Source organism: Schistocerca gregaria, chromosome 7 (assembly GCF_023897955.1).
Source record: "Schistocerca gregaria isolate iqSchGreg1 chromosome 7, iqSchGreg1.2, whole genome shotgun sequence".
NCBI lineage: Eukaryota > Metazoa > Arthropoda > Insecta > Orthoptera > Acrididae > Schistocerca > Schistocerca gregaria.
The window spans coordinates 331476644-331501986 of NC_064926.1; the positions used below are offsets into that span (position 1 = coordinate 331476644).

The window sequence follows — 25343 nt, forward strand, 5'->3', positions numbered from 1 at the left end:
TGTGTCTGTGATACAATATCCACAGTCAACGTCTATCTTCAGGAGTTGTGGGAACCTGGTTATGCAAAACTGTTTTGATGTGTGTATAATGTATCACAGCTCCGGATTCCGCGTGATGTCTATTCTTTCAGACATGTTCGAAAGAACAGACACCATGCATTCACATACCTTATGGATTTATTACTCAAGTTACATCAAACGACGAGTCCACGTTCGATTTCACTGAGCCCTCCTTACCGTGCCTTTATGCTCTTACTGCTTCTCTTCTGATAACACAGTACTCCCCACCTTCTTTTATACCAGCTCGTCCGCGTCTTGTGATATCTAGTGGTCAGTTTGGCATTACATAGGGGCTTCCGGGTACATTTGACCAGATCGTGCATGTTGTTCGTCATAGGCTACGATTAGGGAGGAGTCATCCAATTATTGTAAATCTTTCATGTGTAGGAAAGTACACTGATTGGGCAGAACACTATGACCACCGACCTACTATCGATATAAACCCGTCCAAGCGATAGCAGCGTCACCTGGCGAGGAATGATTCCTAGTCAGACACACGCACAGTGCATACAGTGTCAGTGAGGCGAGCTGTCCGTGTGTTTGGCCGAGGCAGATGATCATGGGCCAGAGGTTCGGCACGAGCATTTCGGAAACTGCACGACATGTCGGCTCGAGCACTGTTGTGGAGAGTGTCTTCAACACGTGGCGACACCAAGACGTCGCGGGGTTGGGCGGCCACTCCTCACTATAGATGTCGGACGTTGTATGCTGGTAGACTGGTAAAACAGGACAGGTAGCGAATTGTGGCGGAACTAACATCACACTTTAAAGCTGGTCAGAGTACACGTCTGTCTGAACATGCAGTGTACTGAGCACTGCCTGGCCTCTCAGCCGACGACCCATGCATGTGCCAATGTTAACAACTCATCAGCAACTACGACTGATATGGACACGCGACCATTGGTACGGGACGCTTGTGCAGCGGAAAAGTGTTGCATCGTCTTAGTAACTGTGGAACATCTCCTTGACTCCAGTACGGCGGGACGGAGACATGCTGGCGCCGGCTCCATTATGCTCTGGGGAACATTCATACGGGGCCGTTATGGGACCAGTGGAGGTGATGCAAGGCATCATGACGGCCAAGGAGTATCGTACACTTCAAAGTCTGATGGCCAACAAGAGGGACGTACTGAGACACATTCACCTGATGCCACTTAAGCCAAGCACGGGCATTCCCTTTACAAATACTTAAAGCAACTCTCTGGGGAGCTGCAGCCTGCAGTAAGAAGAACTACAACGTGGAACAGCTGAGGAAGAGTCAAGAGTTCCTTGGTTGCATGCCAGCTGGCGTCAGATCGGAATTTTTAACCTTGTAAGAAAACTGAGAGGCGGGCTTTTACAGTTTCAATCGTTCGTTGGGTAAGATTGCAAACTGAGCCCACCAATGACAAAGTTTATACGACAGGAAGTTCAGAGCCCTGGAGGACACCGGCAACAAAACAGCCGAGCAGGGGTAGTCAAGATATCAGACAGTGAACAATCTGTACATCAGTGTTATGTGTTCTACGTGCTTCTAGAAGTGCACTGCAGATGACGCAGCTTAAGACGTCACTGGCTGGAGCAACACGTGGTATATGTACCCTTGCTACTGCACATTGCATCACTGCCTGCCCTCTTACGTGCATGTCTGTCCAGTAGGAGGAACAGTACTTAATCCACTGAGGAAGTTTCCGTGTTTCGATGGAGCCAATAGCAGTTAAAAGAAATGTCAAACATTCGTATTTCGGATACTAAAGGTCTTTTTGTTGTATCCGCCTGGTAGTCGATTCCTCTACACACCAGGCAGGCCGTGCGGGCAGCCGCGCCGCCAGGATGACATGGGTAAACGGTTTTCATCAACACCGAAATATTTGTTTATATGGCCTGGGCTGTTTACTCTGGAGTTACACGTCGCCTCCACACCGTCTGAGGGTGTCAACCTCGCCGAGAGGCAGCGTGCTTGTCGCAGCGTAGAGCGCTGGCAGCCGAGGACTTGTTTGCTACGCCAGGTGTTGGTCCTCGCAGCGCCACGCGGATATCTATGCACTCCCGACTGTTTAAGCCGCCACCAGACCGTTTCTGAGTCAGTTAAGCCGCCAGTACACTGGGCGAGGCAGTTAACGTTGACCTGTACGCAGGCTGGATATCCTAAGTTACGAGACACAGTGCCGTCGGCACACGACACGAGCTCGTTGCCGTGATATTGCGTCGTCCGGCGGCAGTTGTCGGCTTTATTTGGAACGCAAACCGTACAGTTTGTTCACGAAAATGGACGCGCGTGGAGTTCCTACGTTACCCCTATTAAAACACACATTTCCTTGCTTGACCATATACTAGTCATGATACTCTGTCTATGGTGCGCACAAATAAAAATATTCAAAATCCGTGAATGTTTAATAAGACAAAAATTAAAGATACTCAGAAAGGATATCAACCGACAGAAGTTCAACAAATGTAACAAACTCACTCTTGACGAAAAGCTCACTTATATTTGCATAACATCGAATACTATACAAATTATTTCTATTAAATTCACAGGAATGTCCCACAACTCTTTAGAAAACGCGAAGGTAATAAACAATATTGTACGCACGAGGACGAGGATCCTTTTCCAATCCAACCGCGGTTCCATAACGTAACGCCTCAACCAACTACGCTATTCTAAAACCTTGCTTCTAGCCACCTGTTATTTCATGTTAGTGTTCTAAGGGCTTTAATCGCCCAAATGTTATTAATTGAAATTTAATTTTTATAATAACTCGTAACGACTCATTTACATTTGGGTCGTTACCCTAAAACGGCGTTATATACGAGTTATAACGCGAAAGTGAAGTAGAAGTGGATAGCTCCTGTGAATTATTATGGGTGGAGGTTACACTCAAAAACCGAGCTAGGTTAATAATTTGCTCCTTTTACCGACCTCCCGACTCAGCAGCGTTAGTGGCAGAACAACTGAGAGAAAATCTGGAATACATTTCACATAAATTTTCTCAGCATGTTATAGTCTTAGGTGGAGATTTCAATTTACCAGAGATAGACTGGGACACTCAGATGTTTAGGACGGGTGGTATGGACAGAGCATCGAGTGACATGACACTGAGTGCACTATCCGAAAATTACCTCGAGCAATTACACAGAGAACCGACTCGTGGGGATAACATCTTGGACCTACTGATAACAAACAGACCCGAACTTTTCGACTCTGTAAGCGCAGAACAGAGAATCAGTGATCATAAGGCAATCGCAGCATCCTTGAATATGGAAGTAAATAGGAATATAAAAAAGGGAGGAAGGTTTATCTGTTTAGCAAGAGTAATAGAAGGCAGATTTCAGACTACCTAACAGATCATAACGAAAATTTCTGTTCCGACACTGACAGTGTTGAGTGTTTATGGAGAAAGTTCAAGGCAATCGTAAAATGCGTTTTAGACAGGTACGTGCCGGGTAAAACTGTGAGGGACGGGAAAAACCCACTGTGACTCAACAACAAAGTTAGGAAACTACTGCGAAAGCAAAGAGAACTTCACTGCAAGTTGAAACGCAGCCAAAACCTCTCAGACAAACAGAAGCTAAATGATGTCAAAGTAAGCGTAAGGAGGGCTATGCGTGAAGCGTTCAGTGAATTCGAAAGTAAAATTCTATGTACCGAGTTGACAGAAAATCCTAGGAAGTTCTGGTCTTACGTTAAATCAGTAAGTGCCTCGAAACAGCATATCCAGACACTCCGGAATGATGATGGCATTGAAAAAGAGGATGACACGGGTAAAGTTGAAATACTAAAAACCTTTTTCCAAAGGTGTTTCACAGAGGAAGACAGCGTTGCAGTTCCTTCTCTAAACCCTCGCACAAACGAAAAAATGGCTGACATCGAAATAAGTGTCCAAGGAATAGAAAAGCAACTGGAATCACTCAACAGAGGAAAGTCCACTGGACCTGACGGGATACCAATTCGATTCTACACAGAGTACGCGAAAGAACTTGCCCCCCTTCTAACAGCCGAGTACCGCAAGTCTCTAGAGGAACGGAAGGTTAGAAATGACTGGAAAAGAGTACAGGTAGTCCCAGTCTTCAAGAAGGGTCGTCGAGCAGATGCGCAAAACTATAGGCCTATATCCCTGACGTCGATCTGTTGTAGAATTTTAGAACATGTTTTTTGCTCGCGTATAATGTCGTTTCTGGAAACTCAGAATCTACTCTGTAGGAATCAACGTGGATCCCGAAAACAGCGATCGTGTGAGACCCAACTCGCTTTATTTGTTCATGAGACCCAGAAAATATTAGATACAGGCTCCCAGGTAGATGCCATTTTCCTTGACTTCCGGAAGGCGTTCGATACAGTTCCGCACTGTCGCCTAATAAACAAAGTAAGAGTCTACGGAATATCAGAACAGCTGTGTGGCTGGATTGAAGTGTTTTTAGCAAACAGAACACAGCATGTTGTTATTAATGGAGAGACGTCTACAGACGTTAGAGTGACATCTGGGGTGCCACAGGGGAGTGTTATGGGACCATTGCTTTTCAAAATATATATAAATGACCTAGTAGATAGTGTCGGAAGTTCCATGCGGCTTTTCGCGGATGATGCTGTAGTGTACATAGAAGTTGCAGCATTAGAAAATTGTAGCGAAATGCAGGAAGATCTGGAGCGGATAGGCACTTGGTGCAGGGAGTGGCAACTGACCCTTAACATAGACAAATGTAACGTATTGCGAGTACATAGAAAGAAGGATCCTTTATCGTATGATTATATTATAGCGGAACAAACACTGGTAGCAGTTACTTCTGTAAAATATCTGAGAGTATGGGTGCGGAACGATTTGCCTCCCGAGGAGATCACGAATGTAAAATTAGAGAGATTCGAGCGCGAACGGAGGCTTTCCGGCAGTCGTTCTTCCCGCGAACTATAAGCGACTGGAACAGGAAAGGGAGGTAATGACAGTTGCACGTAAAGTGCCCTCTGCCACACACCGTTGGTTGGTTTGCGGAGTATAAATGTAGATGTAGAAAATAACTAAATACGAAAATACTTTAACCACCAATATGATGTTTCCCGTCATTTTATTACAAGTCGTACCAATAACAATTCATTCTCGAGGCGTTCAGTGTGCAGGTGCTCAGAAACAGTATATATTCAAAGAATGCAACATGTAACACAAGACCGATCGAATATGGGCTACCGCTGATCACGCCAGATGTAGCATGGTGTCTAGCTTTCTACTTGTGATACAGGGAGCGAGATTACTTCCTATTGGTTTACTTAACGTGGCACGTTGCCGATATATCGCAGAATTTATTTTCTATTTCATGTGAAGAAATGGATCCTCAACGTGAAATAACTGGAAGTGGCGCCACGAAGGTCGTAGACTGCCACGTGAACTTTAGCTGACTCGTCCCAGGTGCCGACCGCGGCACGCCCTACGCCTGAAGTCAGCAGTACGAGCAGTTCCATGCCGCCGCATCAGCGGTTCAGTTCCAGCGCTACCAGGTCGTAGCTCCATGCCGGTAGCAGCCGCCCAGTTCGTCCTCGTCTTCAGCAGCAGCACGTGAGCCGTCACACGCCGACAGCACCGGCCCGGTAACCTCCCAGGTCTGCACGCCGCTGCCTACCACGACTCTGGGGTTCGTCGTGTACGCACATCACAGAAGAAATATTTCTGTTCTTTGAAAATGTACGGACATTCATCCAAGGACGTAATAAATGAGTTTCGTCTTGTTAATAAAGTTATTCTTTTAAAGTTTCTTCGATCACTATTCCGTATGAGGATACTTAACATTTTTGTACTTCCTTCTTTAGTGGAACAGATGAAGTATTTCTTTTGTTACCATGGTTTCTTCGCAGTTACCTTCTTTCTACCTACGTTTTTCTTCCCAACTTCTGTGATTGCCCGTTTCAGAGATGCCCATTCTTCTGCTTACTGAGATATTCCTCATTGCTGAATCTATAACCTTGGAGAACTTCAAGCATATCTCGTCATTTCTTAGTACTTCCGTATCCCACTTATTTGTGTATTCATTCTTTCTGAGTAATCTCGTAAGTTTCGTGCAGCTCTTCATCACTACTGAATTGTGATTGGAGTCTATATCCACTTTTGGGTACGCCTTACAACCCAGTATCTGATTTCGAAATCTCTGTCTGGCCATGATGTAATCTAACTGAAATCTTCCCGTTTCAACCGGCCTTTTCCAAGTACACCTCCTCCTCTTGTGATTCTTGAACAGAGTATTCACTATTAAAAGGTGAAATTTATTACGGAACTCAGTCTTCCTCCTCTCTCATTCATTATCCCAAGCCCATATTCTATTATAACCTTTTCTTCTACTCCTACTCCTACAACTGGCTTCCAATCCCCCATGACTATTAGATTTTCATCTCTCTTTACAAATTACATCACCCTTTCAGTACCCTCATACACTTCCTCGATTTCTTCATCTTCAGCTTGAAACGTCAGCATGTACACCTGATCTATCGTTGTCGGTGTTGGCTTGCTGTCGAATCTGATAAGACCAACCCTACCACTCAGCTGTTCACAGTAACACACTCTCTGCCCCAACTTCCTATTCGTAACTAATGCTACTCCCTTTACACAATTTTCTGCTGCTATTGATATCACCCTATACTCATATGACCAGAAATCCTTGTCTTCTTTCCAATACACTTCAGTGACTCCTACTATATCTATATTGAGCCTTTGCATTTCCCCTTTCGCCGGCCGCGGTGGCCGAGCGGTTCTAGGCGCTCCAGTCTGGAGCGGCACTGCTGCTACAATCGCAGGTTCGAATCCTGCCTCGGGCATGGGTGTGTGTGATGTCGTTAGGTTTAAGTAGTTCTAAGTCTAGGGGACTGATGACCTCAGATGTTGCGTCCCATAGCGCTCAGAGCCATTTGAACCATTTCCCCTTTCAGATTTTCTAGCTTCCCTATCACGTACAAGCTTCTGACATTCCACGTCCCGACTCGTAGAACGTTATCCTTTCGTTGATTATTCAACCTTTTTCTCATAGTCACCTCCCATTAGCAGTCCCCTCCCGGAGATCCGAATGGAGGACTATTGTTGAATCTTTTGCCAATGGAGAACTGATGACACTTTTTCAGTTACGGGCCACATGTCCTGTGGATACACATTATGTATCTTTAATGCATTTGTTTCCATTGCCTTCTGCATCCTCTTCCCTTTTTATAATTGCTGAATCTTCCGCCTTTAGGGGCCCAAGGACAAGAGAGTGCCTCGAACCTCTCTCCGCCCTCTCTGAGAAGGCCGTTGGCAGAATGAGGGGACTTCTTATGCGGGAAGTCTTCGGCCACTAATGCTGATTACTAATCAAAATTTAATCGGTGGGGGATTTCGAAGTGGTTCATGGTGTGGGTTCCTTTAGTCATGTCCTAGTTCATGAACCACGGGCAACGTATGAGTGGCCAAGTAAGTGGTCCCGACAGTCGCGGTACCAGTTACTTTGGAATAAGACAGGGCATCTCGGACATATTCTGGGTCGTGGTCACCTTTGTGCTCATACGGCAAAGACTACTAAATCGACCGGTTAGTCCCTCAACCGTTAGGGGTAATACCCAATGGGACTCAGGGCAAGTAAGACTAGCAACCTGCTTCCCTCGTACTGTAAATATGATGCTGGCAACAATCAGAGCAAAATGCCTCGGACCTTTGGAGGTGACGAAGTCCCATCTCTAACTGACAAACCAGGGACTCCTAAGATACGACTTGGCAAACAAATGGTAATGAGATGGGGAGCTATTAATATCAATGGTGGCTACTCTGGGAAGAAGGTAGAGCTGGCAGAGGCTGCAAGTAAGATGGGGCTGGACGTTTTAGCTGTAAGTGACATTCGGGTAAGGGGTGAGAAAAATGAGGAAGTGAGAGAATACAAGGTCTACCTGTCAGGAGTCAAAGCAGGAATAGCACAATGGGGTGTAGGGCTTTACATCAGGAAAGAAATGGTACCCAACGTAATTGCAACAAGGTACGTAAACGAACGACTGATGTGGATAGATTTGACAATGTCTAGCAAGAAAATTAGGATTGTGTCAGTATATTCGCATTGTGAAGGTACAGATCAAGATAAGATGGATAGTTTTTATGAGACACTCAGAGATGTAGTTGTTAGAGTGAAGACAAGGAGAGTGTTCTGCTCATGGGTGATTTTAACGCCAGGATTGGAAATCGAACAGAAGGGTATGAAAAAGTTATGGGTAAATTTGGAGAGGATATGGAGGCCAACAGGAACGGGAAACAACTCTTGGATTTCTGTGCCAGTATGGGGTTAGTAATCACAAACCCCTTTTTTAAACATAAGAACATTCACCGGTATACTTGGGAAGGCAGGGGAACCAGATCTGTCATTGACTATATAATAACAGATCAGGAATTCAGGAAGGCTGTGAGGGGCACACGTGTATTCAGGGGATTCTTTGTGTGACACTGATCATTATCTAATCTGCAGTGAAATTGGGATTGTGAGGCCGAAAGTGCAGGTGGTCAGGTCCATATGTAGGAGGATAAGAGTGGAGAAACTTCAGGATAAGGAAATCAGGCACAAGTACATAACAGCGATCTCATAAAGGTACCAGGTAGTTGAATGTAGTCAATTACAGTCATTGGAAAAGGAATGGACAAGGTACATGGACACAGTACTAGAAGTGGCTAAAGAATGTCTTGGAACAGTAGTGTGTAAAAGTAGGATGAAGCAAACAGCTTGGTGGAATGACACAGTCAAGGCAGCCTGTGAAAAGAAAAAGAAAGCGTATCAAAAATGGCTACATACTAGAACTCAGGTAGACAGAGAAAGTTATGTTGAAGAAAGAAACAAAGCCAAACAGACAATTGCAGCATCCAAGAAGAAATCTTGGGAAGACTTTGGAAACAGATTGGAGACTATGGGTCAAGCTGCTGGAAAACCATTCTGGAGTGTAATTAGCAGTCTTCGAAAGGGAGGTGAGAAGGAAATGACAAGTATTTTGGACAGGTCAGGAAAACTGCTGGTGAATCCTGTGGATGCCTTGGGCAAATGGAGGGAATATTTTGAAGAGTTGCTCAATGTAGGTGAAAATACGATAAGTAATGTTTCAGATTTCGAGGTAGAATGGGATAGGAATGATGATGGAAATAGGATCACATTTGAGGAAGTGGAGAAAATGGTCAGTACATTGCAGTGCAATAAAGCAGCTGGGGTGGATGAAATTAAGTCGGAACTCATCAAATACAGTGGAATGTCAGGTCTTAAATGGCTACACAGGATAATTGAAATGGCCTGGGAGTCGGGACAGGTTCCATCAGGCTGGACAAAAGCAGTAATCACACCAATCTTTAAACATGGAAACAGAAAAGATTGTAACAACCACAGAGGTATTTCTTTAATCAGCGTTGTGGGTAAAATCTTCTCAGGTATTGTTGAAAGGAAAGTGCGAGTATTAGTTGAGGACCAATTGGATGAAAATCAGTGTGGGTTTAGGCCTCTTAGAGGTCGTCAGGACCAGATCTTTAGCTTACGGCAAATAATGGAGAAGTGTTATGAGTGGAACAGGGAATTGTATCTATGTTTTATAGATCTAGAAAAGGCATATGACCGGGTTCGTAGGAGGAAGTTATTGTCTGTTCTACGAGATTATGGAATAGGAGGCAAACTTTTGCAAGCAATTAAAGGTCTTTACATGGATAGTCAGGCAGCAGTTAGAGTTGACGGTAAATTGAGTTCATGGTTCAGTGTAGTTTCAGGGGTAAGACAAGGCTGCAACCTGTCTTCACTGTTGTTCATATTATTTATGGATCATATGTTGAAAACAATAGACTGGCTGGGTGAGATTAAGATATGTGAACACAAAATCAGCAGTCTTGCATATGCGGATGACTTAGTTGTGATGACAGATTCGATTGAAAGTTTGCAAAGTAATATTTCAGAGCTAGATCAGAAATGTAAGGACTATGGTATGAAGATTAGCATCTCTAAAACGAAAGTAATGTCAGTGGGAAAGAAACATAAACGGATTGAGTGCCAAATAGGAGGAACAAAGTTAGAACAGGTGGACGGTTTCAAGTACTTAGGATGCATATTCTCGCAGGATGGCAACATAGTGAAAGAACTGGAAGAGAGGTGGAGCAAAGCTAATGCAGTGAGCGCTCAGCAACGATCTACTCTCTTCTGCAAGAAGGAAGTCAGTACCAAGACTAAGTTATCTGTGCACCGTTCAATCTTTCGACCAATTTTGTTGTATGGGAGTGAAAGCTGGGTGGATTCAGGTTACCTTATCAACAAGGTTGAGGTTACGGATATGAAAGTATCTAGGATGATTGCAGGTACTAGTAGATGGGAACAATGGCAGGAGGGAGTCCACAATGAGGAAATCAAAGAAAAACTGGGAATGAACTCTATAGATGTAGCAGTCAGGGCGAACAGGCTTAGATGGTGGGGTCATGTTACAGGCATGGGAGAAGCAAGGTTACCCAAGATACTCATGGGTTCAGCAGTAGAGGGTAGGAGGAGTCGGGGCAGACCAAGGAGAAGGTACCTGGATTCGGTTAAGAATGATTTTGAAGTAATAGGTTTAACATCAGAAGAGGCACCAATGTTAGCACTGAATAGGGGATCATGGAGGAATTTACAAAGGGGCTATGCTCCAGACTGAACGCTGAAAGGCATAATCAGTCTTAAATGATGATGATGATGATGGGGATTTCGAACCCGAGGACCAGGCCGTTTCGATTTCTACTCAATGACGCTACCCCTGGACCACGGATGCGGCAACTTTTTCATAAAATTACTCTTTTCAACTTTCTTGGATCACTCTTCAGCACGAGAATACTTATGGTTTAATCGGTTGAAGTTTGAGCTGCAGTTTCATTGGTACATGATCTTTGATACAGCTCTGTTCGCTTTTGAAGTAGAAGAAAGTGTGTCGGACGCGAGGTGAGGCGTACCTTTTCGATGAACTCCGGGTTGAGGATGGGCGCGGCCTCGAGCAGCACGATGCGGTGTCCCAGGATGATGATGGTCATGGTGAGGAAGCGCGCGCCCTGCACGTAGCGCAGGTTGAGGTGTTTGCGCGGGGGCTGCGCCAGCCGCCGCCAGTTGGAGATCACCGAGAAGCACAGCAACGTCCGCAGGCCTGCAGCACCAACACACAGATAGCCGCAGTCTCAAGTTGGTCTGCTGGGCGTTTCAGCAAAGCACTCACAACAGTGGCCAGTACGCCGACATTCTGAAGTAAGTGTCATGTGCTCTGCGACGACACTGAAAGGAGCTAGTGAGACAACCATAAAGGCGACACTTAGGGCGTTGATGGCTCACAGACTATCCGGAAGGTAGCTGCGTCGCCATTAAAGCGGCACAACATGTGCGTGTGATAAACAATTCAAGTAATTTTGAGTATTCCTGTAATACTTTTCTGATTTACTTATTTGGATGCCATAAGACTTTCAGAAAAATAACATCCACACAAGCCTGAAGATAGTAAAGACCAAATACATTATGTGATCAAAAGTAACCGGACACATGGCTTAAAATGACTTACATGTTCGTGGCGCCCTCCATCGGCAATGCTGGAATTCAATATGAACTTGCCCACTCTTAGACTTGATGACAGCTTCCACTCTCTCAGGCATAAGTTCCATCAGGTGCTGGAAGGTTTTTGGGGAATTGCAGTCCATTCTTCACGGAGTGCTGCACTGAGGAGAGGTATCGATGTCGGTCGGTGAGGCCTAACACGAAGTCGGCGTTCCAAAACATCCCAAAGGTATTCTATAGCATTCAGCTCAGGACTCTGTGCAGGTCAGTCCATTACAGAGATGTTATTATCGTGTAACCATTCCGCCATAGGTCGTGTATTATGAACAGGTGCTCGATAGTGTTGAAAGATGCAATCGCCATCCGGTGGATTGCTGTTCAACAGTGGGGAGCAAGATAGTGCTTAAAACATCAATGTATGCCTGTGCTGTGATAGTATCACGCAAAACAACGAGGGGTTGAAGTCCCCTCCATGAAAAACACCACCACACTGTAACGCCACCGCCTCCGAATTTTACTGTTGGCACTACACATACTGGCACATGACGTTCACTGGGCATTCGCCATACCTACAACCTGCCACCGGATTACCACATTGTGCACCATGATTCGTCACTCCACACAACCTTATTCCACTGTTCAATCGTCCAATGTTTACGCTACTTACGCCAAGCGAGGCATCGTTTGGCATTTACCGGCGTGGTGTGTGGCTTATGAGCAGCCGCTCGGCCATTAAATCCGAGTTTTCTCACCTCCCGCCTAACTGTCATAGTACACGCAGTGGATCCTGATGCAGTTTGGTATCCCTGTGTGATGGTCTGCATTTATGTCTGTGTATTACACATTATGACCCTCTTCATCTGTCGGCAGTCTCTGTCAGTTCACTAATGGTTCAAATGGCTCTAAGCACTATGGTCCCCTAGACTGAGAACTACTTAAACCTAACTAACCTAGGGACATCACACACATACATGCCCGTGGCAGGATTCGAATATGCGACCGTAGCAGCAGAGCGGTTCCGGACTGAAGCGCCTAGAACCGCTCTGTCACAGCGGCCGGCGGTCTCTGTAAGTCAACAGACGAGGTTCGCCTGTACGCTTTTGTGCTGTTCACGACCCTTCAAGTTTCCACTTCACTATCACATCGGAAATAGTGGATCTAGGGATGTTTAGGGGTGGAAATCTCGCGTACACACGTATAATACAAGTGACACCAATCGCGTGACCATGTTCGAAGTCCGTGAGTTCCGCGGATCGCACCATTCTGCTCTCTCTCACGATGTCTAATGACTACTGAAGTCGCTGATGCGGAGTATCTGGCAGTAAGTGGCAGCACGATGCACCTAAAATGAATAAGTGTGTTTTTGGGGGTGTCCGGATACTTTTGATCACACAGTGTAAGTGCGAGAACTAGAGAACGAGGGGAGTTCAGTAAGTAACGCAACACATTTTTTTCTCGGCCAGTTACGGTAAAGAATGACGTATTTGTTGTGGGAGATCTTGGAATATTCCTGCATGAGCCCCTACAGTTTCGTGGAGTTCTTATAGGCGCCGGCGCGATGCGTAACCTTCAGAATGGCGACTGTGATGCAGGTGCTTTACAAGCACAGAACTCGTATTGAGTTTCTTTTGGCAGGAAACCAGAACACTGCAGATATTCATAGGCGCCTGCAGAATGTCTACGAATGCCTAGAGGTGAACAAAAGCACGGTGAGCCGTTGGGTGAGACATCTGTCGTCATCGTAACAAGGTCGCGCAAACTTGTCCGAACCCCCAGCTGTGACTCCTGCAATGTTGGAACTTGCGGGAACTCTTATAAGAGGTGATTGACGGATCACAATCAGTTACCTCGCTGCACGACTGAACGTCTCTGCTGGTAGCACTGACACACTCGTTCACCAGATGGCGTACTAAAATGTATGTATCCGCTGGATCCTCGCCACCTAACTGAAGACCATAAAAAGCAACGAGGGACCTTCTGTGCGGAATCGCTTGCGTGTTACGAGGCTACGGTGACAATTTTTCTCGAACATCGTCACAGGCAATGAAACATGGATTCATCACTTCGAACAGGAAACAAAACTGCAGTTCATGGAGTGGCGCCACACAACTTCTCCTCCTAAAAGAAAGTTCAAAGACGCACCCTCAGCCGGTAAAGGCATGGTGATGGTCAGCTAGGACTATGAACGGGTCGTTCCGTTTGATGTCCTCCCTCGTGGTGCAATAATCAACACTGAAATGTTACTAGGCTGCCCTCGGGAAACTGAAGAAACGACTTCTGCGTATTCGTCCCCATAAAAATGCAAACAAACTTCTTCGCGATAACGGAAGGTGTCACACAAATCTGTCCACCCGAGGCGAACTCACACAACTTGATTGGACTTCTCTTCCTCATCCACTCGACAGCCCAGACCTCGCACCTTCAGACTTCCATCTATTTGGCCTAATGAAGGTTACAGTCCGCGGGAAGCAGTACGTGGACGATAGTGCGGTTACTGATTCAGCGAGACGTGGGCTCCAACGTCAACCAATAGTGATTTCATGCGGATCTCCCAGTAAGGTCAAGGCCGACGCAATGAACGGAGATTAGGTCAAAAATAGGGTTTTTCAGTCAAGAGAATGGGGGATAATGTGTTGTATTGGTATCCTAAATATAACCAACCTGCTTTCAGAAAAAAATTGTTGCATTACATATTGAATGCCCACCGTACAATTACCATGAAAACAGTAAGAATAATACAAGCTGATAAGAATGATATACAAAAGAATGGAAAAGAAAATTGAAGACCTACTAGATGACGGTTAGTTTGCAATTAGAAAAGGAAAATACCCAGAGAAGCAATTATAGCGTTGCACTTGATAATGAACAGAAGGATAATGAAAGCAAGACTAAAGAAAAATCAGGACACATTCACAGGATTTTTCCACCTGGAAAAAGCGGTCGAGAATGTAAAATCGTGCAAGATGTTCTAAATTCTCATAAAAATAGGGGTAAGCTATAGGGAGAGACAAGTAATGTACAATATTTACACGAACCAAGAGGGAATAATGAGAGTGGAAGACCAAGAACGAAGTGCTGGGATTAAAAAAGCAGGGATGAAGACTATTGCCCATACTGTTCAATCTGTACATCGAAGAAGCAATGATGGAAATAAAAAAAGGTTCAGGAGTAAATTTAAATTCACGGTGAAAGTATATCAATGATACGATTTGCTGATGACATTGCTTACCTGATTGACAGTGAAGAAGAATTACATGATTTGCTGAATGGAATGAACAGACTAATGAGTACAGAATACGGATTGAGAGTAAATCGAAGAAAGACGAAAGTGATGAGAAGAAGCAGAAATGAGAATAGCGAGAAACTTAACATAAGGTTGATGGCCGCGAAGTAGATGAAGTTAAGGAATTCTACAACCTAGGCAGCAAAATAACCAATGACAAAATAACCAATGACAGACGTAGGAAGGAGAACATCAAAAGCAGACTAGCACTGGTAAAAAGGGCATTGCTGACCAAGGGAAGTCTGCTAGTATCAAACATAGGCCATAATTTGAGAAAGAAATTTCTGAGAACGTACGTTTAGAGCACAGCATGAATGGTAGTGAAACATGGACTGTGGGAAAACCGGAACAGAAGAGAGTCGAAGCATTTGAGATGTGCTACAGACGAATGTTGAAAATTAGGTGGACTGGTAAGGTAAGGAATGAGGAGGTTCTGCGCATAATCGGAAGGAAGGGAATATATGGAAAACACGGACAAGGAGAAGGGACAGGATGGTAGGACATCTCTTAAGGCATCAGGCAATTATTTCAATGGTACTAGAGCGAGCTGTAGAGGGAAAAAACTGCAGAGGAAGACAGAAATTTGAATACATCAGCACATAATTGAGGACGTAGGTTGCAAGTGTCACTCTGAGATGCCGGTAAAGGAATCTTGGCGGGCAAACAGTCAGAAGACTGATGACTCAAAAAGAAAAAAACAAAAAAGAAAAAAAACAATGAACAGAAGAGTTAAGAAAAATCAAGATACATTCATATGAATTTTTCGACCGAGTAGAAGCGTTTGACACAGCAAAATGGTCCAGGATATTCGAATTTCTATGGGAAATAAATGTAGGCTATAGGGGAAGACGGGTAATAGACGGTATGTACAAGAACCAAGAGGGAACGGTAAGACCGGAAGAGCAAGAACGAAGCACAGTACCTTTAGATTTGGCAGTGCTGTTCTTCAGACGGAGCAGTCCTTCGGTCGCTGTGGCCACCACCATTAGAGCCAGCAGGAAGACTGCGACACCCCTGCAAGGGAAGACACAAATTTATATGCTCGACCTTGAATCCTGTATTTAAGAGAATCTGATTTGAGCTAGACGTCATTCAAATATACTGATTATTTCTTGATGATCTGTAATTGCGCGCAACGGATGTTTTGTGCACTTGTCCTGCATCTCGTGGACTCGTTCAGCAACGAACACACCTCATATGCCGCAAGGAAAATGTATTTGTATTTGCTGCTTGCGGCATGTGTAGCATTATCTCCTGCAAACGTGTGTAATTATGAGCTTGATGCACTATGGAAGGAAAAATATGGAAAATTATAGGCTTGGGTTCAGGATATCGCTAAACTATCTTGTGTAAATGATTGCAATGCAAGCGAAGTTGTCAAAATTAATGAGGTACCAATTAATGTATATTAATATAAGTATAAATGTTCTAGGGTAACTAAAGGCACACAGTTTGTGACCAAGTGTTGCTGAGGAACATATCACTCAGTGTTACATATCAACAGTACTTACAAAATGCACTAAGAAAACACTTGGAGGCAAAGTATGTTATAAAGAAAGAAAGCGAGGAATAAGGACGTTCTTACGGGACTCAACACGTATTGATTTACTAGTCGACCATGAAGCAAGTTACGATTCAAGTATATGACTCGCGAACGTCAAGGAATTGCAATTCCGCAAATAGGGGCTTTAGTTTTAATCGATGATTAACACAAAGAATAGGGGCAGTTACGAAAGTTACTGAACCTACGAAACATTAACTATACCACCAGCGCTTGCCGTTAACTAGCTACAATGAGTCTTTAGTGACTTAGCGTTCGTATCGCACGAAAATGTGGCATCTACAGTCCCCTATTAATCGAGAATCCACCTCCGTAGCTGCGATAGATAACGCACGCTACTGCGGTGACGCTCGACTCGGAGGTAAGCCGGTTCGAATCCTGATGGTGGAAAATTTTCACTACCAGTACTTCGTTGGCAAGGGAAGGAGAAGTGTAGTCGTATAGTTCTTGAACACTAGTCTTTGCCCCAACTTCATGGATTAAATTCCAAATCTCTCTGCTGTATCTCATGAAGCGAACACATGTGTCACTGTTGTCTGGATCCATCCGTCGGATGTGGACATTGAGCTCGGCGGTCTTTTTGGCGTTATTCGAGAGGAATGGCACCGAGATTCGCCATTTACCGTCCGTTCATCCACAACAACACAAACCCAGCACTACACTGTACAAGCACGCAGCACATTCATCGACCGGTATTAGAACTACAGTTTTTAATATAAACAATTTGGAAGACAGAAATCATACCTGCTGACTGGAAAACCGCAATTATAGGCCCGGTATTTAAGAAGATAACTACAGAGGAATTGCGTTACTGGACGTTACTTATAAAACCCTACCGCTTTTCCTATTAAACAGACTGATCCCAATAACTGAAGAACTAATTGGTAACTACCAACCCGGTTTCTGCACAAATAGATCCACATTAGACCATTTATTCACCCTAAGACAAATAACTGAAACACCTTGGGAATTCACTATAGATATTCGCATATTATTGCTAGGTTTCATAAAGACCACCAATAGTATACAGCTGTATACTCCTAAATATGACGAGAGAATTTGAAATACAATTAAAGCTAATTTGATTAGTTAAAAAGTCTTTAGACGAAACTTTCCATGTCGTATAAAGATATCTGTAGAGGAAATAAAAATTATAATCTTTCACTGGACTGGACATAGGGAGAAGATCGTTAGAGAATGTAGTAAAACTAATTTGCAAGGGATTAAAATGCAGGAGGTGAGCATTATTAGATTTGCCTAAGCAGATGAAGTACCATTAACACGTACTTCCGAAACAGAATCAATCAGAATGAGGCAAAATTATTTCAAAATTGCTGAGAAAAGAGGATTAAGTGTTAATGAACAAAAGACAGAATGTTAACTGAACCTCCCGTCGGTTCTTGGTAGAATAACATTATAATAAATAAAAGCGGAAGCTCGCTTTTGTTCTACAGTATTATTCTTATTGTCTTAAGAGGTTTTCGGCTTACAAGGCGTCTTCAGATATTTGCTGACTATTATCGCTAAAGAAGTTACAATGATTGTAAATGAAGTTGGAAAAGAAGTTACACATCTAGATTGAAGCAAACATCAAAGTCACCTTGTATCAATTGACTATTATACCGATAATATTAAACGGATGTGTAACGTTAAGACAAAGAAAAACAGTTAATAGTCGAAAGAAAAACACCAACAAATTTTTTGGAACTGTATATGATGAAAATATCACGGAACGGAGGAAGACAGCTCTACAAACACCGTAACATCGTCGAAGTGTTAAAGAAGATAAGGTTGAATCGGGCAGGCAATATGGACTACTTAAAGCAGCATTCGGCAGAAAGAGAAAGAGGAAGACCCTGAATTGGTTAGTGAAATAACATTCGGGAGGGCACAGATGGGATGAACGTCAACACTGGATGGACAAACTGTGCAGTCAACAGAAAGAAATGGGAGAGTCTCACAGAGCAGACGTATGGTCGATAAGGCCCTTGCCATATGACGAGTAAAGCAATACAGTATGGGATCAAAAGTATCCGGACACCCACAAAAACGTACGTTTTTCATATTAGGTGCATTGTGCTGCCACTTACTGCCAGGTACTCCACACCAGCGACCTCAGTAGTCATTATACATCTTGAGAGAGCAGAACTGGGCACTCCATGGAACTCACGATCTTTGAACAAGGTCACGTGATTGGGTGCCACTTGTGTTATACGTCAGTACACATGGTTTCTACACTCCGAAACATCCCTAGGTCCACTGTTTCCGATGTGATAGTGAAGTGGAAACGTGAAGAGACACGTACAGCACAAAAGCGTACAAGCCGCCCTCATCTGTTGACTGACAGAGACCGCCGACCGTTGAAGAGGGTCGTAATGTGCAATAGGCAGACATCTATTACCCAGACTGTCACACAGGAATTCCAAACTGCATAAGGATCCACTGCAAGTACTATGACAGTTAGGCGGAAGGTGATAAAACTCGGATTTCATGACGAGCGGCTGCTCATAAGCCACACATCACGCCGGTAAGTCTCAAACGAAGCCTGGTTTGGCGTAAGGAGCGTAAACATTGGGCGACTGGACAGTGGAATAACATTGCGTGGAGTGACGAATCACTGTACACAATGTGGCGATCAGATGGTAGGGTGTGGGTAAGGCGAATGCTCGGTGAACCTGCCAGCGTTTGTAGTGCCAACAGTAAAATTCGGAGGCGGTGTTGTTATAGTTTGGTCATGTTTTCATGGAGGGGGCTTCCACCTCTTGTCGTTTTGCGTGCCACTATCACAGCACGGGCCTACATTGATGTTTTAAACACCTTCTTGCTTCCAGCAGTTGAAGAGCATTTCTGGGGTGGCAACTGCATCTTTCAACACGATCGAGCACCTGTTCATAATGCACAGCCTTTCGCGAAATGGTTACACTACAATAACATCCCTGTAATGGACTGGCCAGCACAGAGTCTTGACCTGAATCCTATAAAACACCTATGAGATGTTTTGGAACGTCGACTTCGTGCCAGAGCTCACCGACCGACATCGATACCTCTCCTCAGTGGAGCACTCCGTGAAGAACGGGCTGCCATTCCAGCACCTGATTGAACGTATGCCTGCGAGAGTGAAAGCTGTCATCAAGACTAAGGGTGGGCCAATACCGTATTGAATTCCGGGATTACCGATGGAGGGGTCATGAACTTGTAAGTCATTTTCATCCTGGTGTCCGGATACTTTTGGTCTCATAGTTAATGTATATTTGCAAAAAGTAGATGAGTATAATGGATGGTTGTATAATGTAGTGTTATGATGATAGTGATGGTGATGGTGGTGGTGGTGGTGATGCTGATGGTAATAGTGACGATGATTATGGGAGAAGGGAGAGAATGAAACCCGATTCCAGCACATAGTCTACTCCTCCGCCGAGATTAACGTCCTGATCCGACGGACGGATCACCCTCAGCAGTGCCACATGCACTCTCTTCTTGAGACACTGCATACATAATGAATAATGAGAGTTTGTTACCAACACTCAGACTGCAGTGCGGCACATCTACCGTTGCCACCAAAAGTGTGAGCGCCTGTTCAGACAGTGCGTTTAAGTTGCATTTCTCCCAATGGTAGTTGCCATCATATTCCACTGGCTAACCTCACCGAAGAAAAACCGGAAGTGTAACGGATGTACGGCCTGAGCCCAAAGACTTCGTGCTTCATGTGTATCGATAGTCAAAGAATATCTCCGTGCTTCGGAACACATCTTTTAATGAAGTAGTAGAAGCAGAGTGATGAAAGTTTATTATCGTACACAGAGCCACTTTTCGAAGTGTTGTTTGTTACGTGCTAGTGAAGACTGTGTTTTTGAGTTGACGTCGTCAAAACGGAAATTAAAATAGCTGGTAATTTTAATACATCAAACACTATTTACACCAATTAAAAGAAACAGAGGAATACTTTTAAAAAGTACTCATAAAAAAGAAAAAACACTAAACTGTTGAAAAGGGTTTGCATTATACGTCTCGTTGCGACTTTAACAAATGAAGACTGGATATTTCAAACGATCTGAACACCAGATCTCACATTTGTCTGCATCTACATCTACGTGATTACTCTGCTATTCACAATAAAGTGCTTGGCAGAGGGCTCAATGGACCACCTTCTTGCTGCCTCTCTACCGTTCCACTTTCGAACGGCACGCGGGAAAAAAGAGCGAGCCCTGATTTCTCTTATTTTATCCTGATGATCATTTCTCCCTATGTAGGTGGGTGCCAACAGAATGTTTTCGCAATCGGAGGAGAAAACTGGTGATTGAAATTTCATGGGAAGATTCCGTCGCAACGAAAAAAGCCTTTGTCTTAATGATTGCCACTCCAATTCACCTATCATGTCTGTGACACTATCTCCACTATTTCGCGATAATACAAAACGAGCTGCCCTTCTTTGTAATTTTTTGACGTCACCCGTCAGTCCCACCTGATGCGGATCTCACACCGCGCAGCAATACTCCATAATAGGGCGGACAAGCGTAGTGTAAGCAGTCTCTTTGGTAGACCTGTTTCATCTTCTAAGTGTTCTGCCAATGAATCGCAGTCTTTGGTTTGCTCTACCCACAATATTATCTATATGATCGTTCCAATTTAGGTTATCTGTAATTGTAATCCCTAAGTCTTTAGTTGAATTTACAGCCCTCAGATTTGTGTGACATATCGCGGAATCGAAATTTAGCTGATTTCTTTTAGTACTCGTGTGAATAACGTGACACTTTTCTTTATTCAGGGTCAATTGCCACTTTTCGCACCATACAGATATCTTGTCACGAGAATAAAGCAACAGTGTGTCTCTTTTTTATACAGACCTTACTCGCGTCCAAAAAATTGAGAAGGTGTTCAGAGACTACAGGATTTTGCTGCTCGCCTCATCACTCCAGAAAAATAATGAGAGAAATTAGAAAATAAATAATTTATTAAGCACGTTTTAAGTGTCATACTAAAGATGAATTTTTAACATATGTGTAAGTACACACGATAACTAATGGTCCGAAATGTCAGTATGAGATTTAACAGGAAGAAATGCGCGTTTTAATAGAGGTAAGTGGGTTTATAGATTTAGCTGACTCCACAGTCTTGTGTAAATTCTGGGGGAAGCTGGCCTTGTTTCCCTTTCTTCGTTTCTCTAAAACCAGTGCACCTCCAACTCTATAAAGAATCGAACTCCCATGTATAAATAATAGCTCCAAATAAGTTAACGTGTTAAATATTTGACGTTAAGCACATAAGCGAGAAAAAGCTTAGAAAAGGTTTGAAATTAAGTTTAAAGGTTTTTGGGAGTCACTAAATTCTCTAATTACTGAAGGCTGGGTGAGTAATATTCATCTTGAGGTTCAGGCTCTTGTGTACGTGTTTGCTTACAAATAAATTTGTTTTTCATTCTTAAAAAGAAGCACAATGTTTTTCTTTTTTTGCCCAGACATGTTTCGCTAAAATTACTGTATTTTCAGTGGGTTTTCACTTTTTCTTTTCTTCTTGTGTAAATGATGCTGCAACTTGCGCCAGGCATGTTTGTGTAAAGAAAGGTAAAATGTGCTTTGTTTAAGGCGGATCCCATCCAAAAACAAATTTATGTGGATGAATACTTATAGAGTGGATACTCTGCGTTTCGTTTAAGCAAAAGATGGTTTTTTGCAAATCTCAATGATTATAACGTCCTATCCCCTGAACTATGTGTCGTGTAGTTATATAACTTTTGAGGTAAATTTTGTGCTATATGTGGATACTGCTTTCAAAATGCATTGCGAATAAAAATAATAGTAAAGAAGTAATGAAGTAAATCATCAAGTCTGGTGCTGAAATTTTACTGCTTGAACAGTGAATATGTGGTATGCGGTAAACGTTTCTCCTTCATCATTCTGGGGTGTGAGGGCGGGGGGGTTGACAGCGAGGAAAAGTTTCGTAAAGATTTGAAATTATGTGCAAAGTTTGTCTCGAAGATTTGAAGAATGTTACCTGGTAATTTGTATACTCAGTTCTGTTAAATTTGTTTTAGTGTTTAAACCTTGAACGTAAGGTTATAGCTTTAATGGGTACATCAGGACAACATTTTAAATTTGTAAATCAAATCAATAATTACTCGAAATATTGAAAATCACATATTTGCCGCGGTGGTAACACCGGTCCGCGTCAGATCGCCAGAGTTAAGTGGTGTTGGGCTTCACTTGAATAGGTGACTGTCCAGGACTGCCGAGTGCTGCTGGCAATGCCACTTGGGGAGGTACCTGAATGAAAAGTAGCGACTCCGGTCACGAAAACTGACAACGGCCCTCCGTATCCTCAAAGGGTGACACATAGGGGCTGAGGCGGCGGCTGGTACTGTTGGCTGAACGGACTGATTGTGAGTTAAATACACTCCTGGAAATTGAAATAAGAACACCGTGAATTCATTGTCCCAGGAAGGGGAAACTTTATTGACACATTCCTGGGGTCACATACATCATATGATCACACTGACAGAACCACAGGCACATAGACACAGGCAACAGAGCATGCACAATGTCGGCACTAGTACAGTGTATATCCACCTTTCGCAGCAATGCCGGCTGCTATTCTCCCATGGAGACGATCGTAGAGATGCTGGATGTAGTCCTGTGGAACGGCTTGCCATGCCATTTCCACCTGGCACCTGAGTTGGACCAGCGTTCGTACTGGACGTGCAGACCGCGTGAGACGACGCTTCATCCAGTCCCAAACATGCTCAATGGGGGACAGATCCGGAGATCTTGCTGGCCAGGGTAGTTGACTTACACCTTCTAGAGCACGTTGGGTGGCACGGGATACATGCGGACGTGCATTGTCCTGTTGGAACAGCAAGTTCCCTTGACGGTCTAGGAATGATAGAACGATGGGTTCGATGACGGTTTGGATGTACTGTGCACTATTCAGTGTCCCCTCGACGATCACCAGAGGTGTACGGCCAGTGTAGGAGATCGCTCCCCACACCATGATGCCGGGTGTTGGCCCTGTGTGCCTCGGTCGTATGCAGTCCTGATTGTGGCGCTCACCTGCACGGCGCCAAACACGCATACGACCATCATTGGCACCAAGGCAGAAGCGACTCTCATCGCTGAAGACGACACGTCTCCATTCGTCCCTCCATTCACGCCTGTCACGACACCACTGGAGGCGGGCTGCACGATGTTGGGACGTGAGCGGAAGACGGCCTAACGGTGTGCGGGACCGTAGCCCAGCTTCATGGAGACGGTTGCGAATGGTCCTCGCCGATACCCCAGGAGCAACAGTGTCCCTAATTTGCTGGGAAGTGGCGGTGCGGTCCCCTACGGCACTGCGTAGGATCCTACGGTCTTGGCGTGCATCCGTGCGTCGCTGCGGTCCGGTCCCAGGCCGACGGGCACGTGCACCTTCCGCCGACCACTGGCGACATCATCGATGTACTGTGGAGACCTCACGCCCCAAGTGTTGAGCAGTTCGGTGGTACGTCCACCCGGCCTCCCGCATGCCCACTATACGCCCTCGCTCAAAGTCCGTCAACTGCACATACGGTTCACGTCCACGCTGTCGCGGCATGCTACCAGTGTTAAAGACTGCGATGAAGCTCCGTATGCCACGGCAAACTGGCTGACACTGACGGCGGCGGTGCACAAATGCTGCGCAGCTAGCGCCATTCGACGGCCAACACCGCGGTTCCTGGTGTGTCCGCTGTGCCGTGCGTGTGATCATTGCTTGTACAGCCCTCTCGCAGTGTCCGGAGCAGGAGTCTACATGCTGCCCCTGGAAGCTGTTAGCTAGGCAACCTGCAACTGGGATTGTGATCTATGAACTATAGACAAGGATAGCCGTTTAGTACCAAGAGGGCGTACAAATAGGAGTGACAAACTTTTAACAAACATTCCTCACACAGAGAGGAATAAAATGTGTGGTACGGACATGGGTCACGCGACTTTTTATTTGCATGCGAGAGCTCATTCTCTTCATAATCACATTCATCATAGGAAACACGAAGGGACGGAACGTACCAGCATTAAATGAAACGTTTTCTTAGATGCTGGTTAGATTTGGTTAGAATGTAGAGTAAGCTGTAATTCATAGGTTTTATTTATTTAATCGTATGGCAGGCCGATCGCCGAGTGCCGGTCTTTCGAATTGACGCCACTTCGGCGACCTGCAGTCGATGAGGATGACAGGATGATGATGAGGACAGCACAACACCCAGTCTCTGGGCGGAGAAAATTCCCCAACCCAGCCGGGAATCGAACCCGAGCCCAGAGGACTGACAATCCGTCACGCTGACCTTTCAGCTATCGGGGGCAGACATTCTTAGGTTCACCGTCAGCGCTTGTTGTTCCGCTTGAACGAAGGTAAAGTTCACATATAAATCACTTCATTGCCTATGTTGACACGCGACTATTGCTCTATTAGCATCAGTCAAGTAGCATCATGTGCTCATCACGAACCTTGTTTCCGGTGCAGTGCAGTGGGTTAGCAGATGGAAGTGGCCGTGGCGCCTAACGTTTGTATTGGGAGAGAGGTCGAGAAAGACAGTGCCCTGACTGGAGGACGTTTGAAGTAGCCGAGCGTCTTCTACTGCTCGCGACGGGCGGGGTGGGTGGGGGGGAGGTGAGGAGGGGTGGGGTGGAGGTAGAGTAAGGGTGGGAGGGCGGGGGCTAGAAGGAGGAGGAAACCTTAACTGGGGAAGGGAGAAGAAACTTCTTCGTGCAGCTGACGACAGCCTTGTTGTCAGCGTAAGACAATTAGCTTCAGCAAGTAATGTTCACCACATAACTGTCTCGTGAGTGGTACCTGAGAACATGCTGTACCTTGTACAGCGTGTGCAGGCACTGTGAGCAGCTGATTTTCCTGCTCAAGGACACACTTGCGGCAGGTTCATTCAGTAATATGTCAACCCTCACTGTAATGCAGGTGTGTTCACGGTTGAGGATTTGTTTGAAA

General features: G+C 44.7%; 1 protein-coding gene across 1 annotated transcript in view; it reads right to left on the reverse strand.

Moving 5' to 3' along the window:
* LOC126281516 (nose resistant to fluoxetine protein 6-like) overlaps window positions 1–25343 on the reverse strand; it is a 281119-nt gene that overhangs the window by 141435 nt on the left and 114341 nt on the right. Inside the window, exons 5-6 of the mRNA XM_049980555.1 lie at window positions 15756–15847; window positions 10965–11152 (exon numbers count right to left, since the gene is read on the reverse strand). Of these exons, the coding sequence (XP_049836512.1) occupies window positions 10965–11152; window positions 15756–15847 (280 nt within the window). The remainder of the gene's footprint in view (window positions 1–10964; window positions 11153–15755; window positions 15848–25343) is intronic.